Source organism: Pipistrellus kuhlii, unplaced genomic scaffold (genome assembly GCF_014108245.1).
Source record: "Pipistrellus kuhlii isolate mPipKuh1 unplaced genomic scaffold, mPipKuh1.p scaffold_m20_p_18, whole genome shotgun sequence".
Classification (NCBI taxonomy): domain Eukaryota; kingdom Metazoa; phylum Chordata; class Mammalia; order Chiroptera; family Vespertilionidae; genus Pipistrellus; species Pipistrellus kuhlii.
In genome coordinates, this window is record NW_023425493.1 from 21421343 (window position 1) to 21442442 (window position 21100).

The window sequence follows — 21100 nt, forward strand, 5'->3', positions numbered from 1 at the left end:
TGTTTAACTTTTATCTTTGTGTTCAGTAATGTTTCAGATATTTCCTTCTAAATATTACATAATGAGGCAAATACTGTTTTTACTACAATAGAGCAAAACTAAGTCAGAGGCTGCAAGCACATGGAGCCATCTGTTTAGTTATGTGAAAAAAATATCGAGCATCAATAAGAGAAAAATTGAGGGAAAAGTCACTGTTTGATTGAAAACATATTCAACGCTAAGGGGAAAATGTTGTTCTATATCCCATAAGCCAAGCCCTTCTAAATAAATTTAGAAACTATATACATTTTGATATCTGCCTTATACAAGCCAGAATCTAATTAGCCTGTAAAATTTCAGAACAGATCAAAAATACTTTTAATAATTACCTTTTCCTGTTACAAGCATATAATAAATACATTATACATTTTTTGTGGTGTTGGATGGTTTTGACATTTTTAAAACTAAAAGATGTATCACTTTCTAGAAATCAGTACATTCTCAGATTTTCAGTTATTTATGTACTTCTGATCATGTATATATTTACAATCCTAAAAAATGAGGCCATCAGGAGACAAAAAAAGAAAAAGACAATATAGATTAAACAAGACAGGAGTGAGCGGAGGGCTAACCCACAAACATGCAAGGATGACTTTCTGAAAGCTGAGCCCTTTGCACAATTAAATATCAATCCTCGCCAGGACCGGTTTGACTCAGTGGATAGAGTGTTGGCCTGTGGTCTGAAAGGTCCCGGGTTCGATTCCAGTCAAGGGCATGTACCTTGGTTGCAGGCGCATCCCCAGTAGGGAGTGTGCAAGAGGCAGCTGATCGATGATTCTCTCTCATCGATGTTTCTAACTCTCTATCCCTCTCTCTTCCTCTCTGTGAAAAATCAATAAAATATATTTAAAAAATATAAATAAATAAATAAATAAATAAATATCAATCCTGCTTGGTTAGCATATGCAGGCAAGTGTTTTTATAAGTGCCATTAAAAAAAAAACAGTAAATATATAATGATGTCGATATGTGAGTATACTTCTGATTACTTACTGGCTCATCTATGATGCTTAAAAGGCTAACTTTGATTATTCAGGAACTGATTATCTAACTTACAAATTAGTCATAGTGTTTGCTTTTTCTCCATATTTTTACAAGATTCTGGATAGTTCCCTGTTGGTTAACCTCTATTGCAATGGTAGATGAGAAGAACGCTGAGTAAACCCATCGCACATCGTAGGGCAACTTAAGTGTGAGGAAAGGGGCAACTTTGTTTAATGCTTTCATAATTTTGAGTCTTTGGCCTCATTTAGCATTGACAATTTGAGGAATTAACTTCATTCTGCACTTCTGATATGACCTAGAGGAATGAATAATATTCTAATGAGTATTCTCCACTAACAGAAACAGAGTATTTTGTACCCAAGCATATTTACTGAACGCCAGGAAAACAGTTTTCTTTCAGGCCTACCACCCATGAGGGAGAAGAACAAACTGCACGAAGACGCACGCTGTGACAACACAGGGTATATCAGTAACAGGTGTCACAGTACTTCTTAATCCTGCTTACTGTCAAAAAATTGAGGCAACTGTCACATTATCTTGTCAGAAGGGCAGAGTGATGGGCCCTCCACTGAGCATTTATTGCAGTGGCCTGAAGCGGACCTTCTGTTCCCTTTTGTTCGCAGCAGAGCCAAACTGGGACTATACTGTGCCTCTTCCTCAGTTGGCACTGAACATGCAGCCAAAAAGATACCTTCAGGACCTAGGTAGGACTGAAGTTTCCATGTAAAGCAGAGAACATGCACAGTGCACATAAGAAAGGAAGACGGAAAGAAATCTCAGACTCTTTCAGATGGGTTCCTGAAGATAGTCTGTAAAATCAATTAGAAAACCTGAGGCTGAGAGCTCTACCTTGCAGATCTTGTAGAGCGATTCCTGGCCATCTCCTCCTGTGTCCTTAAAGTAATCATGTGCAGGGAACGTCCGATGAATGTCTCGAGTGATAACACTCTCCTGGGCGGAATCCTTAAAGAAAAAATTGAAATTTCTTTTTAATTATGAAAGCTAACACATATACATGGTAAAAGAAAATTCAAACAGGACATAAAAAATATGCCCCTCCCATCAATGCCTTCCACCCAAGAACAGAGTCTCTCGGCTCTGGAATATTCCTTGTCAGTACATGCAAATGTATTTCATCCTAAGAGCAGCTACTTAAAAGAATGAGGTACATCTGGATATGGATATATATTGATTGATTGATTGATTGATTGATTTTTTGAGAAAGAAAGGAAGATGGAGAGAGAGGGGGGGGGGGGAGAGAGAGAGAGAGAGAGAAAATATCAATTGGTTGCCTCCCACATGCACCATAACTGGGGATCGCACCCGACCAGGGATAGAACCCACAACCTGATCATGTGCCCTGACTGGGAATCGAACCCACAACCTTCCAATGTATGAGATGATGGTCCAACCAATTGAGCCACACCAGCTAGGGCTATCATAACTTACTTAATATTCTCCTAATAATGATTATTTTTGCTTTTTTTTCTATTTATGTTACAAATAATATCACTAGAAACATTTTTATCCATAATGTTCAAGAATAGGTTCCTAAAGGTGGAATTACTAGGTCACGGGCATATTTCTTTTCTTTTTTTTCTTCTCTTTTTTTTTTAAATATATTCCCATTGATTTCAGAGAGGAAGGGAGAGGGAGTGAGAGAGAGAAACATCAATGATGTCAGAGAATCATTGATCAGCTGCCTCCTGCACACCCGCAACTGGGGACTATGCCCGCAACACTAGGAATGTGCCCTTGACTAGAATCGAACCTGAAACCCTTCAGTCTACAGGCCAACGCTCTATCCACTAAGCCAAATCTGCTAGGGCTTGTATTTCCATTTTTTAATAAAGTGTTTCTCCACAGCCCCCAATACCACATGGTATCTACCTTTGTAATTTTTTTTTTCATTTTTTTATTAAGGTATTATATGTGTACATATCTTACCAATCCCCCCTCCCACTCCCATACATACCCTCTACCTTTGTAATTTTGGACAATATAATAACTGAAAACTCAAACCACAGTAATTTTTAAAAGTAAAATATTATCAATCTTTTGCCCCTGTGATGTTAATCCCCCAACTTATTCCAGAAAATAAAAAGCCCCAAAATTATTATATTAACATGACAAATGCTTTTTAAAAGATCTATCTAGTGTTATTTTTCCCCAAAAAATTTAGGATCCAAAAGTTCCAAATTAAGTAAAATTCTAAGCCTTATGAAAAAAAGATTAATGGTTCACTTGATTTTATTTCATTTCTGTAAAGACTGTTGGTTTTATCTGTTTAAATGTCAAGAAAATGTGTTGGGACAATAACAACCCTGATGATGGAAATATTTCACATAATTTAAGGATACCTTAATGAATACTACAGAAAATTAAAAATATTTGTTTAATGTCTTGCTTCCATAAAGATTTGAACGAACCCCTTTCAGTTTAAATCCAGAGAGGAAAAGAATGTTTAATATATGAGTTACTTTAATGAATGGTATTTCCCTTTGCTCTCTAGCTGAGACATACATAAAGGAAATAGCTGTTTGGCTCCGAGTGAAGCTAGTGCCTTGTCTTGCTGCCTTTTTCATTTCAGCTGCTCTTTCATGCTGGGTGGTAATTAGATCTTCTATCACATAGAGAAAGGACACGGACTGAAAAGTTCCACATTTGCTAGCAAACACAAAACATATTGCAAATCAGACCAGAGAAAATCCTGATGGTTTACAGGAATGGACTGTAGAGTTGAATAAAAATGAAATTTTAAAAAGAGAGCATAACTTAAATAAAAGTACACATAGAAAGTTTATATTTATCAAGGTAAATACAGTTTCTACCGATAAAGAATACTTTAGGGTGAGGTGGGCATTGAACAAGGTGAATGAGTATGAAAGTAATGTATAAAGAGAGTCACTATGAAATAAGTTTTACTTGGTCTGGTCTAGAGAAGAAGGAGGGAGTCTGGTACCAGATAAAAGAAAGTTTTCATTGCCCAGGTGTCCTCCAAAAGAAGGGTTCTCTTTCCATACAGTAATAGTTTCCACTTAGAAACTATTTTAAAAAATAACCAATGAAAATGTTGTCACTACCATTGCTGGACTATTTCAAGAGCAAACATATGCCGAGTGGATAACTCTCTTTTCAGCTTTCAAGATGTTAAAGAGAGAAATCATTGAACTATAAGTAACTGCCTACTCATTTGGCATCATTCTGTGTTTAAATGGTACCAACAGTCTGATTAAGTAAAAGGGAAACTGATCAGCAATTTCAAGAAAGTAATTTTGCATAAGACTGAGAAATTTCTTTCTATGCATATGTGAATCTTCCTTGTTGTTTTTCAAAAAAAGGCAAAAATCAAATGAAATTACAAATCATAAACTTTTCCTTACCTAATAAACTTTCCCTTTGTAGGGTTACCTTTAAATACTTTCTACACTTATGTGCTTCTAGAGTTTTCTTCCTACATAATGATCTCAGTTTCTAAGGGAATAATTTCTGGAACTTCACTTTATAGACTAAATGACTATTGTTACATTGTTCACTTAAAGTAAAGGTTAAGATATACAGGAGACTTTTCTAAATACACTAAAATGAATGAAGTTATGTATTAGACTAGAAAAATGATCATTTTTAAAGTTAAAACTAATTACCCATATTGTTGAAAGCAGGAACAGTATATATATTTCAGGAATCCACACCTAATTCCCCAAATTGATTCACTCCCTCACCCATTCAACAAATATTAGAGACAGGGAGTTCCCAAAGCTAACTGTCAAAGAAGGATAAAACAACTGTTCTTTTTGATATTCATTATTTTCTTTTTAGTCTTATTCAAATTTTATTTGTCATTTCTACAAAAAGCAAAATGTATAGAGAGGACAAAAGAGGCCAAATAATTCACCATCCTATATAATAAAAGGGTAATATACAAATTGGTCGAATAGCAGAATGACCAGTCACTATGATGTGCACTGACCACCAGGGGGCAGATGCTCAATGCAGGAGCTGCCCCTTGGTAGTCAGTGTGCTCTGACAGGGGTAGCACCACTCAGCTCGAAGCTGGCTCATGGCTGATAAGCACAGAGGCGGTAGCAGGAACCTCTCCCACCTCCGTAGCAGTGCTAAGGCCCGGTGCACAAAATCCGTGCAATCATTGAGGGTCTCTCAGCCCGACCTGCACCCTCTTGCAATCTGGAAGTTCTCAGGGGATGTCTATAAACTCCAGCCTCCACTGCTGCACTCACCAGCCATGAGCCCAGCTTCATGCATTGAGCTCCTGCACTGAGCGTCTGCCCCCTGGTGGTCAGGGACATTATAGTGACTGGTCATTCTGCTGTTCTGTCAATCTGCATATTAACCTTTTATGCCTGTGGGATCAGGCCAAAACCAGCACTCCAACATCCCCCAAGGGGTCCTGGATTGCAAGAGAGCACAGGCCAGGCCAAGGGACCCCACCTGTGCATGACTGGGACTGAGGAGGGATGCAGAAGGTTGGCCAGTCAAGGAGGGATTACAGAAGGGCTCCAGGGCATTTTCAGCACATCTTATTCAGTCCCAATCTGCCGGATCCCAGCAGCAAGCTAACCTACCATTTGGAGTGTCTGCCCCTTGGTAGTCAGTGCACATCATAGTGAGTGGTTGAGTGGCTTTGGCATATCACTAGCATATTACGCTTTGATTAGCTAAACAGATGATCAGATGACCAGACACTTAGCATATTAGACTTTTATTATATAGGACTAGAGGCCCGATGCACAAAGATTCATGCAGGAATGGGCTTTCCTTCCCATGGCTGCCAGCACCACCTTCGCTCTGACTGTGAGCCGCCTTTCTGCCTTCCCTCACTGCCCAGAGGCCCAAAGTGGCTGGGGTTGTGTGGAATACCCCCGACCACTCAGCACCTGCTTATGCAAATTAACCCACTATCTTTTTTGGGTTAATCTGCATACTCACTTCTGATTGGCTGGTGGGCATCGCGAATGTACAGTCAATTAGCATGTTACTCTTTTATTAGGTATATGGCTAAAAACATTGTAAAGCTCAGCCAAAACTGATACGAGGTCATTTCCTTGGAGGGATCCCAGAAGAAGAGTCTCCTTAAGTCCTACCATCCATGTTCAGAATGAAAAGAAGAAAGTCACTCTTAATGAGCAGCTACTTCTCCAGTATCCAGTGACTGACTACTTGACCCAGCATTTACTTTCCAGTAGATGCACTTCACATTCTGATCCTCAGGCCGAGATATTGGATTACGGGCTTTTGGAGCCAGATGAGCTCATTGGTTCTATTTCTGGCTACTCTGCTTGTTAAGTAAGAAATCTCAGACAATTTACTTAATCTCACTTAGCATTAGTGTCCTCATCTGTAAAATGGGATAACATCAAATTCATGTCGTTTAGAATAATGAATATACACTGCTTAGCACACTGCCTACTATAAACTGAGTATTAAAGAAAGAAAAAAATGAAAATAATTATTATTATTCCCCTTTTCCTTAAGAATCACATTTAAATGTTTAAATATTTTGGTGAACATACATTTTAACATCTTTCTGTATTTGTACACACTAAATAATAAAATAACTGTTTTTCTTTGGATGTCATGAACATTATGATTATGAAACCAATTTCCTTAGAATTTTGAGCATAATGGTATAATGAATACATGCCCTGTTCTGAATTTCATGTCCTGTATTTTATGTGTCCTAATTATCCTTGTTTCTATTAAACCATGGATAAAAGCAAAAATGAATAATTATTTGAATAGAGTGATGTTTTTATCAACTGACAGACACTCTGGCTCCAGTCTTGCATATGTTGATGCAATAAAGAAAGATGTACACAAGCTCAGAAGGCGATAGAAAGGATAGTGTTAAGTGGAAGCTAAATTTGCCAGAGCAGCTACCACTTTAGTATCATGACTTTAAAATTTAGCTTCAGAGGATCAAGCAAAGGATAAAGTCATAGTTATGGAGAGGACAAATGCCATTGTCACGACTGCACGCTTCCCTTTAGGACTGTCACTACCAGGAATGTAACCTAGGTGAAAAACAAAGTCCTTGAGATCCCTCTATTGTGCCTAAGGAGGGGTCAGGTTAGGTCACACACAAAAGATGAGTCAAATCAGAAATTAGGAGTAGTGGGGAAAGATTTGGAAGAAAGTCTTAAAAGTTGAGTTTTACTCCCTCCATCCCACCCCTGACACTACCACCAGATACATTTATACTTAGTTAACATTTTAAGAGTTTTCTTTAATTTCCAAACAACTAGGTCATAACACTAAAAAGTTTCCAAAAAGATGCTGATCTCTAGGGTAAAAAAAAAAAAAATCCATGGTCAACAAAGGACATAATTCAGCTGGCTGAAGATCAGTCTAAAACCATCTCTAAGAGGTATGATGAGAGCAGCTCGATTAACCTTTGATCATTGTAAGTAGGTTCAATTTAAAACTGTTATCAAGGGTATTACATGAGTTGTTCTTTCAATATAATGTATATACCCTCACAGTCTGTGATCCTCTTAATTCCTATTCGAAGAGAATCATCACTTACATGTTTGCTGTGAGCAAGAAATGAACACAGCATTCAAGTGTCATCAAGTATTAGTAAGACAAGTATGGATGGCCATAGCCTAGTGTTTTTTATGAAACCATTTCTGGGCTGCGCACAGCGGGAAAGGTATTTTAGTGAAGATGGCAGTTTTCCCATGTGACCTTAGTGCCAAGTGAAGTGTAGAAGTAATGTCCTGATAAATGAACACCTTGACTTTACCTTGATTTGCTACATTTCTACAACGATGGCAGCATCTTTTTTATCAGTCCCTACTGTCAAATCCATAGAAGAACTGCATTTTCACTTTTCATCTACAACAAAATCATCTCAGCTTTAGAAGTCCCATGCCATCTTGTCAGTGTCACTAAAAATGCCAATGTAGAGCATGCCTAGCCACCGCCTGTCGGCAGATAAATGATTCAGAGCTTAAAACATTTGACCTTAGAACGTGCCTTCTATCTATCCTTCCTCCACAGGGATCCTCCTTTAGTTCTGTGTGGGAGCTAGATCTAGGGTAAACATCACAAACTGGTCTGCCTGCATGTCCCTGAAAGCAGATGGGTGTGCAGTGGTGGGTCTGATTGATTTGCCTTGATGTTTACCAAAAATCCAAAGAGGCAGAGATGAAAGAAGAAAATGTAAAAGTGTATCCAGTTTCAAATATGCTTCTAAAATCAGGATCTGGAAACAGGAACACAGAAAGGTTGGATCACTGCCAGTCTTCCTTCCTTGAATATGGGTTTGGGGGAGGTGGGAGCCGTAGTATAAGTGGGGTAATATGAAAGCAATAAAATTAATGTCAACTATCTCATATTGTGAGCAAGCTGTTCTGAGGGTATTGCACACAGATGCTCCCAAATGTCTCAGAATCAAAGCCTGGCAGGAAGGTCAAAAACACAAGCTAAATTCTGGTCTCGCCTTCTAGGAAATCTCTTCAGGCAGAGTAACAACAGTGAGGCCTAAGGGCAAGGAAAAGGGAGGGGAGAGAAGGAAGTATACTTACAAGACCAGCCAATATTCATGAAAGACACCTTGATCCTGAAAGAAGTATAGGACTGGAGTGGAAAAGGTTTGAATAGAACAAAGAATTCCTTTCGAACTTGGAGATTAAGAAGCATTGAAGCCGAGACTGAATATCACTGAGCTCCTAAAAACTCTAGGTCAGAGCTAGAGATCACTCTCTATGATGACTATCTGGGGTTACCTTTAGAGTCCAAATATACCTACTAGATGAATCTATGGCCATATTTAAACATGACCTCCTTCCCAGGGTTGCTGATTACGCATTGTCCCCAAAATAAAGGTTCATTTGGGACACTTGACAGTCTTGGAAATTCCTATCAACGGACAATGATTGATAAACCCTGCAACTACTGTTAGAATGAGCACAATAACTGTACTCTACACTGTTACTGTCCAAAGTGAGATGCATTTATGCTTTAATTATGATTTTTGTTAAAGCAGCCCTTTAAACCCTTTTGAAATAAACATTTTAACAACTCCATATTTACTACCCATTATGTAAAAAGAACAAAACATTCATTTGTCCATGAAACTTTAAAGAATATCTCTGATAACCAGCATTTGAAAAACATGCCTATTTTCACTTCATTATTACATTTTATAATTTTAATAACTTTGACCATGTATAAACCTCATTATTATTTTTACAGGTTGGATAATTTTTAATCATTTTAGAAAGCATTCTATCACTTCCATCACTTTAGATGAATGGTTCCTAACCTTTCTAATGCAGCCTAATACAGTTCCTCAGGTTGTGGTGACCACCAACCATAAAATTATTTTTGTTGCTACTTCATAACTGTAATTTTGCTACTGTTAATGAATCGTAATGTAATTATCTGTGTTTTCTGATGGTCTTAAGCTCTACAGCAGCGGTTCTCAGGTTGAGACCCACAGGTTGAGAACTGCTTCTGTAGAGCCTACTCCTCATGGGATGGTGTTACATCCACAGCCTTGTTCTTTGTGCACAAGAACAAGGGAAATCATACTCATTCCTATGACTTCAGCTACCATCTGTTTTCTCTCTCCTAATCTTTACTAATGTAGATTCTAAACCTTACTAATGATCGGAATCATCTGAGAAGCTATTGCAAATATCATATTGCCAGGAAAAGTTGACAAATTGTTATTTGGGAACTACTAGTCTTAGAAAGCTATTATTCCACATCTAAACTTAACAAACCAAAAACTCAATTCAGAATTTTCCATATATCAGGTGTCCTTTTATATTCTCACTCTCAATGGCATGAACTTCCACTCCCACCACTTCTCTTTTAATTAAATGGTACCCATATCTGAATATCCTCACTTAATTGCCACATCTAAAAGTATATTTATCTTTGTTTCCCTGGTGCCTGAGCCTTTACCAGGTGCTTAATAAGTGGATGTTCAATAAATCAGAATAAGAGAAGCAGAGATGGTAAGCATATACTTCCTATGATAAAGAGACTCAAAGTTTATCATTTTTTGCTTTGAGTTTTCAGACCTCATTTAGTCAAGAATGATAGCAAAAGGAAGTAATTTGCAACAAAATCTAAGATGATGACAAAGACTCAGAGATTTCTAAATCAATTTTCACAGTAAAATGTATACCATGATGTTATATAAACTACAGAAAAAAATTGAAATGGGTTTCCATCTTAAAATCGAAATCAGAAATTCTACTGCTATTGGAATTGCCAAAAGTCATCACTACAGAAAGCTGGGGTTTTCTCACTGAGTTTTACTTCATTTTATATGAAAAGAAAAAAAGGTAAGGATATATTCAAATTCCATATTACTTTAAAATCAGTATTTTAAAAGTGAGATAAATTATATAATGTGTCCAAAACCCTGCTAGAAGGAAATTACTTCAGTTTAAATGTTAACTCTTTCTCAGTGAAATAGCGTGAAGTAGTAGATTGAGGTCAAGGTTAGGCAAGAATCAGGAAATTCCTTCCTCATTATTGTATCACTGGATTATGGCATTTAATAGGCTCAGGGTCTTTAAAGTCATATTCAATCAGAGAGAAAAAACAAATCCTCTTTCTTTACATTAAAACACTCTGGGAGTAATAAATTAAGAAAGACTAACATCTTATTTTCTACTTCATAAGACTAGAAGATACTCATGAAAAAAGTATTTTTTCTATATTTTGAACAGTTAGTTATTTAGGTTCTATAACATGAACACTAGAAAAATATAGAAATAGAAACAGTTTAAGGTTGTGGTCTTTCTCACTTCTAAAATACCACCCCCAACCGTTTAATCAATATATGAATTTAAATGTTATGAGGGCCACAGATTTTTATGAAAATTTCCCCCCAATACACCCCAGTTGCTAAGAGGGGATATTTAAAGTCTGAATTTATTTTTTTTAATTTATCTTTATTGTTTTTTTTTAAATATATTTTATTGATTTTTTTACAGAGAGGAAGGGAGAGAGATAGAGAGCTAGAAACATCGATGAGAGAGAAACATCAACCAGCTGCCTCTTGTACACCCCCTACCGGGTATGTGCCCGCAACCAACGTACATGCCCCTGACCGGAATTGAACCTGGGACCTTTCAGTCCGCAGACCAACGCTCTACCACTGAGCCAAACCGGTTTTGGCTAAATTTATCTTTATTGTTAAAACGATTACAAATGTCCTCCTTTTTTGCCTACTAGCAGGCTCAGTGGTTGAGTGTTGACCTATGAAACAGGAAATCATGATTTGATTCCAGGTCAGGGCATATGCCTGAGTTGTGGGCTTGATCCCGGTTGGGGGTGTGTGTGCAGGAGGCAACCGATCAATGATTTTCTCATCATGGATGTTTCTTTCTCTCCCTTCCTCTCTGAAATCAATAAAAATATATTAAAAACAAAACAAACAAAAAAAACACACAAACTAAATGTCTCCCTTTTTTCCCACTGACCTCTCCACCTCGCACCCACTCCTTCCAGACCACTGCCTGTGTCCATGGGCTATGCATATATGCACATAAGTTCCCCAATTAATTTCTGTCCAACCACTCCTAAAGTCTGAATTTCTAATAAAGGGAAAGAAAATACTAAGAAACAGAAGTAACCCCATTTATTTCTCATGTATTAAGTTGCCATCTGTGGAAGGTACTTGGACTTGATTCGGTGGCTATGGGGGCTAGAAGCAGGCTTCCTTCCAGGCATTCGTCTGGCACTGCTTGTTTCTGTAGGCCTGGTTCTGCAAATAAAAGCTCTCCCATTTCTCCAAAGCTTTGAGTGGTTGCTGCCAAGTTACATATGCATAATGGTTCCTACGTAGGTTGCATGGTAATTAGGTATAATGGGTGTGCCGTTCACAATATGAAAATAACTAATATTATTTTCACAGTTCACAACATTTTACCTACAAGAAAAAGACTGTCTCATTGTCACAACACCTCTTTGCCAATGGTTACTTGGAGGTAACCTTGGAGCAAGTCAGCACAACTTAGTTCAAAATGCTAACTTCCTGATGCACAGGAAAGAAGAACCAAAGAAGCCTTTCCATGGAGTTATCATAATAAACAGAAAAACACTTTGTAACAACCTTTGCTAAATCTACCTTCCAACCAGCATAGGATAAAAACGCTTTATGAAGATGTGTAAGTGCTGCAATTAGCTAAGTAGCCACTGACAACAGCACTCCTCCAAGTCCGTATTTCTTGCTATGGCTGTGATATTGTGGTTAAAATCCTAATGGTAAATGTGGCAGCCCTGAAATACAACAGGGTAGCATGATCCAGAGAACCTATCTCACCTGCAGCAATTCTGAGAGCCACTGGGAGAGAAAAGCAATGTGACTGACTTTAATTCTGAAAACAACTAAACTCAGCTTTATGATCTGAGTATCAGTCAAGACACCTCTGCCTCAACCAATAGGGGAATAGCGGCAACCTTTGGAAGTCAGGGAGAGATGGAGATGGATGGTATAAGTGAGACTAGAAGGGTGGTCTGGCTCTAACCGTGACAGCAGGTACTGTGACACCTGCCCCTGGGAGAATCAAGGAAATGCTGCAAAGTCAGAGTTGAGGGGAAAGAATGACACTGGAGGGTGGAGGGCACAATAATATTTCATGTTTAGAACCCTTGCTAGCTTTTTATTTGTATTTTACCAAAGAATTTAAATAGGGCACTACTATAAGAATCAGTGCCCTATATAGAAAATGAATGCAATTCAACCTGCTCAACTATAATGTGGGCTTTAGTTATCTTACAATTTTAATATGATTTTTCAATTTTAAAAGCTACTATGCTTCACCCCAGCTTTATGGTTCTCAGATAACATAAAGGATACCCAGTTAAATGCATGGCACATACTTACACTTAAATCTGCCCCCCCCCCTCACCCAAGGACATGCCTTTTATTGATTTAAGGAACAAAGAGAGAGAGAGAGAGAGAGAGAGAGAGAGAGAGAGAGAGAGAGAGAGAGAGAGAGGCATCAATGTGTTTTTGTACATGCCCAACTAGGAATTGAACTGAAACCCAGGTATGTGTTCTGATCAGGAATTGAACCCACCAACTTTCTGTATATGAGATGCCACTCCAACAACTGAGCCAAACTTATATTTAAAAATTAGTTTTTGTTCATCTGAAATTCAAATTTAAGTGTGTGTCCTATAGTTTTATTTGCTAAATCTGGAACCCTTATCCAGATTATCATATTAATATCACAGTATTGGGAAGATCAATTTCTGAGTACTCTTCATATGTAATTTTTTTCAGTTGTTATTTAAAAGTTTTGTTTGAAAGGCACCATTTTTTATTTAAATTAGTCACATCTGACTTCTCAAGCAAGCTATGTTAAATTTACTCAATAAAAATGACCAAATGTTAGTTAAAATCCACAGATATTGTTATGAATAGAATCAGAAAGACCTGTTCTAAACTTAAAAAAAAAAAAAAAAGGAGAGAAAAATGAGGACATCAAGATAACAATGGACAGTCACATTATTAGAGAGGATACCAAGCCTGTGAAGCACAGAAAAATTGAATTGATGACCTGGAAAATAAGATCAAATTAAGATCTAGTAGACTGATCTGAGGTCCCAGAAGACCTGAAGGCAGGGAACAGAGAGATTCCTCCTAGTGAATAAAAGAGAAAGATGCTGAGAAGGTTTACTTAGTTAACACTGTCTCTCCTTTGTTTAAAAGCCAAATAAAGAACAATCAATTAATATCTGAAAGAGAAAGAGGCTTAATTATTAGCATAATGACATTAATTTATACTAGAGATTTTAGTACTGTGCCATGTCTTAGGAACTAATGCTTCAAATGACCATTTATTGCTCTACTATTTACACTGTAAGATATGAAGAAGAAACAGTACACAACTTGAAAGAAATGGTGGGTGTGGTGTCCTGGGGACAAGCAACATTTGCATATAACTGCCAATTCGGGTAAAATAAAAGTTTATGGGTTGCATATTTTAAACATATTTTTAATGAACATTTCCAAGTAAATAAATTCACCTACATTTAAATATTCTTAGTTATTTTTCTGAAGAGTTTTAAATTTTTCATTGAACTTCATTAACTAAGTAACTAGCAGGCAAGGCAGTACCTGATTATAATACAGCACTTCAAACTGTTAGTCTTTCGTTGATTGCACTGTAAATTACCAGTAATTGAAATAATACAAATTTTCTTCCCATCCTGCACTCTTTAAAACAGAGAATTTTCGATTGAAAACAATTTTTAAAAGATGAAGGGATTAAGAAGTACAAATTGGTAGTTACAGAATAGTCATGGGGATGTAAAGAACAGCATAGGCAATAATATTCTAACAACTATGTATATAACTATGGTGTCAGATGTATATGAGATATATAATATTGTATGTCAACTGTAATTAAGAAATAAAAAAGGATTTAAAAGAAAAAGAGGATTTTCAATTGAAAACAATTTAAACAAGCTTCTTTAACACACACACACACACACACACACACACAGTCGAGAGTCCACTTCCTTTGAAACAATTCTTATTAGCTACTTTCATCTTTTTGGCAGTAACCACTAACCACAGCAGTAGCTTAGTCCCCACCGCTCAGGGATTTACAGTCTGTCATCCCACCCACAGGCCTGGACTCAACAAGGGTTTGGTGGTCTCTGAAGATAAGCCACACAGACTGTAACTAGGCAAACCAGGGGCACCGAAAAACAAGGAACACAATTATCTTGGGGAAATTTAATATATCAATCAAAACCCAAATCACTAAAATACAATGGGAAAAATCTAAAACTTGCTTCAGGAAATATAATCAGCAAATCTATTGCTTCTGGGCCCCACCAACCTACTGTCCCCATTCTATCCAAGACCATCTGTCCTCACCTCCAATTGGGTAAACTTGCTGATTTTCTTCTATGTGCCCTACCTGTCCAGTAAAAATAGAATACTCATTTCAAGCAGGGTAGGGGAGCAGATAGGATTAAAAGAAAAGACTGGATAAATTTAGCCCTCTTAGAGGTATTAGATAATGGGCCATAATTCAAAGGTATGCTGGGTAAGGTGGCTGTACTGTTGGTCTAGAATCAATGCTGTCCAAAATATATATAATGCAAGCCACAAGTGCAAGCCACATTTGTAATTTAAAATTTTTGTGTAGTCACATTAAAAGAGTAGGGAAAGTTAATTTTAGTAATATATTTTTTAACCCAATAAATCTCGTTTTAATGATGTAACCCTCTAATGTATGAGATAATTATTGTGAGAAATGTTTGCTGTACAGAAACCCCCAATACTCTGTAACTTCCAAAATTAATGAACACCCCACTATCTTGATGTAAAAGCTCTGAGCCCTTAAAAGTGTAAATGCTCTGTTTCTAGCAAAAGACACGCCGCCTGGCCCACACTGATAAGGACACAAGCTCTTTACCACAGTCTATATAACCCTGAGACTATCTTCAATTGAGGTCTCCTGCCCGATAAGAGGAGGACTCCACAGAGACAAGCTGCTCTGAGAGACAAGCCCCTGATTGCTCTGCTGTGTGAGCCTGAACCAGCTGAGGCCGCCTGCCTGTCTCTGTTTTCATCGTCTGTCCTTCAGTGTGCAGCACAGTGGCCTTTGCTGGAGCCTAGGACCCACTAGGAATAGGTAAATAAACCCTGTGTGATTGCATACTGATTCTGTCTTGTGTGTCATGTGTTCTGGTACGGCTCAGCTGTCTAGACATTAAAGTACCAGGGGATAGGCTATTATTGATGACTCCTGGTCACCTGCGTTTGTCCTATCTAAGTCTAGACAGATAATCAATTAATTGGGGCATAACTGGGACAAATCTGAAATATTATCAACTCAACATGTAATTAATATAAAAAATTAACAAAATATTTTATATCACTTTTTATTTTTCAATTACCATTGACATACAATATTATATTAGTTTCTGGTGTATACTCTAGTGAATAGATATTACATAACTTACTAAGTAATCATTCCAATAACATATAAAGAACCCCCCAGACAAGAATAAGCCAAAGGACTTCACCACCACACCAGTATTACATGAAATGTTAAAGTCTCTTCTTTAAGAAAAGGGGGGGAAAGGATTAAATATATAAATAATAATAATAATTACATACCTATCAAGAATTGAATCTAAAAAACAAAAAAACAAGATAACCAATCAAGCAGAACAGAAACAGACTCAAGTTTCTGAAATCTGGTCTGAAATTTTTTATACTTTTCAAGTGCTCATCTGCCACATTTCAAATGCTTGACAGTGCAGGTGGCTAGTGGCTACCATACTAGACAGTGCAGAAATAGATTCTAACTCCAAAGCCACACTTCACTCCCTTCATCACAAACTTTTCTCTTTATAGGGGGTTAGAAAAAAATGTCTTTTGAGTGGGAGAGTGAAAACAGGGAGGAGGTGAAAAGGCTGGAAATGAAAATCTCAAAACCAGCCTCTGACTGTGTAAGTTGAGTTAAATTCTGGCCCTAGGAACACACTTTACACAGAATGACCACTGATGCTTTTATCTTGTCCACCAGTCTTCTGAGATGGCCAGGTTTCTCACAAAGTGGCTAAACTCATTACCAAGAATAATATTTCTTAGCCATGCTTCCATATGGGATATAATTGACAAGGATTTAGCCTACTACTCTGGGCTAAGAGAAAAATACCAGTAAAAAGCACAAGCTGAGGCAATGGTCTTCAAAGTCTTTTCTCTAGACTTGGCTTCAGAGTGCTTCACAGAAAGTTGTGCAAATCTCAGAGATAATTTCTGCTCCTGGGACTGACAAAAATTATGGAAGCAAATCTTAATTAACCTTTATTGAGAGAGCACTGACTGAGTCCTCTAAGCAGTAAGAATGCTCCCAGGCTAGATTAACAAAATCCAATTTAGGGCTTTTTCCTTTTTCCGGGTCTCTCATTCTCCTTTGGGCACAATAAAGAAGGTTACACACACAAAATCCTTCACATTGGTATACTCTTTTCCCATATGATGATGGGGGAGGAGGGTGGAGATGGGCTTTAAAGCTACCTGCAAACTAGGTAATGGACAGGTTGCTTCACATCTCTGAACTTTGATTTTGTCATTATAACTACTCTCCTCTAAAATGGTGATGCTAATTCTAATTTTCAAAATTGTGTTAATATAAGGTATTATGTTACATATGCCAATTGACACACAGGAAGCAAAAACGGGGGGGGGGGTCTAGTAATAATTAATGTCGTTTTTAAACATTCGTTTAAAATCTTGCTTGGCGTTGACTTGTATTGACATAACCTTCAAACACGTGGTATCTACAGAAAGTGTGAAGTGCAATTAACAAGTTTTGCTTGAAAAAGTTTGTGTTTGGTTTGGTTTTTGTTGCAAAACTAGGGCTAAGAAGATGGCGGATGAAGAGCATATTCGGCACTGCATGCTTTACGAGTTCCAATTAGGAAGAAAAGCAAGTGAGGCTGCAAAAAACATCTGTAGTGCTCTTGGTCAAGATGCAGTTAACGCCAGAAAATGCCAGCGTTGGTTTGAGAAATTTCGCGAGGGAAATTTTTCGTTAGATGACAAGAGTGGTCGAGGCCGTGTGTCCAATTTTGATCAAGAAGCTCTTCAAGCTCTTTTGGTGCAAAATCCTCAAATTACCCAACAAGAGCTTGCGACAACTTTAAATTGTTCACAAAAAACAATTTCCAATCAATTGCATGCACTTGGCAAAGTCCAAAAGTTTGGAAAATGGGTTCCTCATGAGTTGACCGACAACAACCGTAATCAAAGAGTCACAATTTGCAGTTCGCTCCTCTCTCGTCAAAACCGTTTGCCGTTTTTAGAGCAAATTGTTACCGGAGATGAAGAATGGGTGCTGTATGTTAATTTGAAAAGGCGGCCTCAATGGTTGGACAAAAATGAGGCTCCGCAGCCCATGCCAAAACCTGACTTGCATGCGAAAAAAGTGATGTTGTGTGTTTGGTGGAATTTTAAAGGAATTCTTCATTATGAACTTTTACCATCTAACCAAACCATTACAAGTGCAGTGTATAGTGCCCAATTGGAAAGGTTAGCCCAAGCTTTAAGAGAAAAAGAACCCGCGCTGATTAATCGGAAGGGCGTAATTCTTCACCACGATAACGCAGGACTGCATACTGCAAGAATCACTGCTGAAAAACTGCGCCAGTTGGAATGGGAAGTTCTCCCTCAACCTGCATATTCTCCTGATATTGCCCCTTCCGATTACCATTTGTTTCCTTCTTTGCAAAACTTTCTTCTTGGAAAAAAATTTAATAATGAAGAATGCCTCAAAAATGCATTGACCGAATTTTTTGCATCAAAATCACAAGAATTTTACAACAGAGGGATTAAAATGCTTCCTGAGCGTTGGGCACAAGTAGTAGAAAACAACGGCAACTATATTGTTGATTAAATTTCGTTGTATTGTTTAAATAAATTTGATTTTAAAAAGTATTAGTAAACGACATTAATTATTACTAGACCTAATAATTCATGGCGGATAGTATTAAGTCTGAAGTTATTTTGCTTTTTTATAAAGCACAGAGCATTTGGAAGTTGGGCAATTCTTCCTGCCTCCTGATGGCACCAGGCAGCCAGATCCTACCCAGAGCTTCTAACATGAAGTCATGGTGAACAGACTGGGATAGCAAATATATGGCCATCCTTAGAGCTTCTCTGTGGGAACTTTAAATAGCTATTACTGAACAATTATGACCTAATGCTCACTGTAGTGGGCCATAATCAAAATAAAAAAGAACAAAGAACTAGTAAATCCCAGAGTGCACCTCACAGAATCATTTCTGAAAACATCTGCATCTAACAGACAAATATAGATGCATGCATAGGGATGATAAAAAAGATTGAACACCACCAAGGGGAGAATTTACTAGAATGTACTAGACTTTCAAATAGCCCTGAAATGTCTCACTTCCTAGAATATGCAGATGAACTGGAAAAAGAGAGCATCTGACTCCTTTGGAAAGGAATTTTCAGGGCAACCAAGATGTAGAATTGTCAAAGATGGGCTCTAACATACAGATACAGGATAAAGACATAATGATCCAAATTCTGATCAATAGGCCTGTATTACATCTGACTATCCTCAATGACTACCGTACAAAGTGTAACTGCTGAGCTAAATGATATGAAATCTTCATAGGATAAGATAGTCACTTTTTAAATGACATTTCTTTATTTTTTTTATTTTTTTATTTTTTTCTTATTGATTATGGTCTCACATAATTGTCCTTATTCCCCCATTCCCATCCCAAACCCCTCCCTAGATATGCCCCACCCCCTTGTCCATGGCCACTGGCTAGGCCCATATGTATGCACACAAGTTCTTTGGTTGATCTCTTCTCCTTACCCCCGTTCTCCCTTACTTTCCCAATGACATTTCTTTTTAAAAGCACTTGGGAAATGTAAGAGTTAAGGGTGTGGTAAAAGAAATTTTCTTGACTTTATAAAGGAAAGTTGATATAAATCCTTTTGTGTTTGTTATAGTTTGCATTGCTGTTTTGGGTTATAAAAAGAAAAACCAACATCGATTAAAGCATTTTAAAAAATGAAGCACCAAGCTTAGATTATGCTTAGGTTTAAAGAATAAAGTTTTAGTATTAAGACAGAAAAAGGATTAAAGAAAAAAAGTCTGTCCATCCCATCATTAAAGAAACCCTCCTCCTTTAAATTCTACGTGCAGCACTCCACTGTAGCTACTCATTAAGGTTACACTGACTTCTGAATTATCAAGTACAGGGATATTTTTTAGTGCTCATATTGTGTAAAATAGCGTCTGAGAGACCTAACTGTACGTTCCTTTTTCTTTTCTCTTATGATGATAAAAACTTTTAAGATCTACTCTCTTAGCAACTTTCAAATATGGGCATACCTTAGAGATACTGTGGGCTCATTCCAGACCACCACAACAAAGTAAGTTGTAATCTTTTTGCTGGTGGAAGGTATTGTTTTCAATTTGTAAAAAAACATGAAGGAAGCACAATAAAGCAAACAATAAAGCAAAGTATGCCTGTATACAATACAGTATCGTTAACTAAACTGTATGTTACATCCCCAGGACTTAATTATTTTATAACCCACTAGAGGCCCGATGCTTGAAATTCGTGCAAGGCTCTCACAGGTGCATTGGCTTGCCTCGGTCCTCGCAGCCCCAGCTTCAACCGGAAGGTTGGCCAGAATCTGAAAGTTCATTTGGCCGTCCAAACTAATTAGCATATTGTGCTTTTGTTATAGATTCCTTCTTTCTTGAACTCCTTCCCCCATGGGCTCCCACATACCTCTCCTCAGTCTCCCTGGTCATCTACTCTTTTTCTGTAAAATTCTTATATATTCTTGGCCCTTTCTTCTTAACTAACACTCTCCTTGTACTACATACAAGGCCTCAAATCCAAGTCATTCAATAATGATTCTCAAATTATGTCTCAAGGTTCAGGGATATTTTTAACTGCCTACTGAGCATCTCTACCTGGTTGGCCCATAGGCACTTCAAACTCAATGCTAAGAAACAAACTCATCACCTTTTTCCTGAAGTCTTATTTCCTTCCCATATTCCCACTCCACTGTGAATGCCACTCACTACTTAATCACCAGAGCTAGGAAGCTGGTGTCTCCACATATGCATCCTCTTATCTGGCTGCTGCTATCTAAATCAATTACAAAGCCCTATTGGCTCTCATTATTGACCTTAAATCCATCATCTTTTCTCCATCTCCCCTACTTTATTTCAGCACCTGAGCTTCTTCTTCCTAGATTATAAACTTTTTCTTTCTAAAGTAGATTTACCAAAAAAATTCACCATTTAAAATATACAATTCAGTGGTTTTTAGCATATTCACATAGTTGTGCAATCATCATCATGGTCTAAATTTAGACATTTTTATAACCTAAAACTAAGCCTCGTGTCCTTTACTCTTCATACCCCAGCATCCCCATTCCTAGGCAACCTCTATTTTATGTGACTATAAACTTAATCATGAAAAAAAAATTAACTTCTGTACACAAGTTGTCTCTATTCATGACCTTTTGTCTGGAAAAAAA

At 37.5% G+C, this 21100-nt stretch overlaps 1 protein-coding gene across 8 annotated transcripts in view; it reads right to left on the bottom strand.

Annotated features, from left to right (window-relative positions):
* RABGAP1L (RAB GTPase activating protein 1 like) overlaps positions 1–21100 on the bottom strand; it is a 372936-nt gene that overhangs the window by 165110 nt on the left and 186726 nt on the right. For all 8 annotated transcript variants that reach the window (XM_045583198.1, XM_036442308.2, XM_045583196.1 and 5 more), the window contains one exon: positions 1894–2007. In XM_045583198.1, the coding sequence (XP_045439154.1) occupies positions 1894–2007 (114 nt within the window). The remainder of the gene's footprint in view (positions 1–1893; positions 2008–21100) is intronic.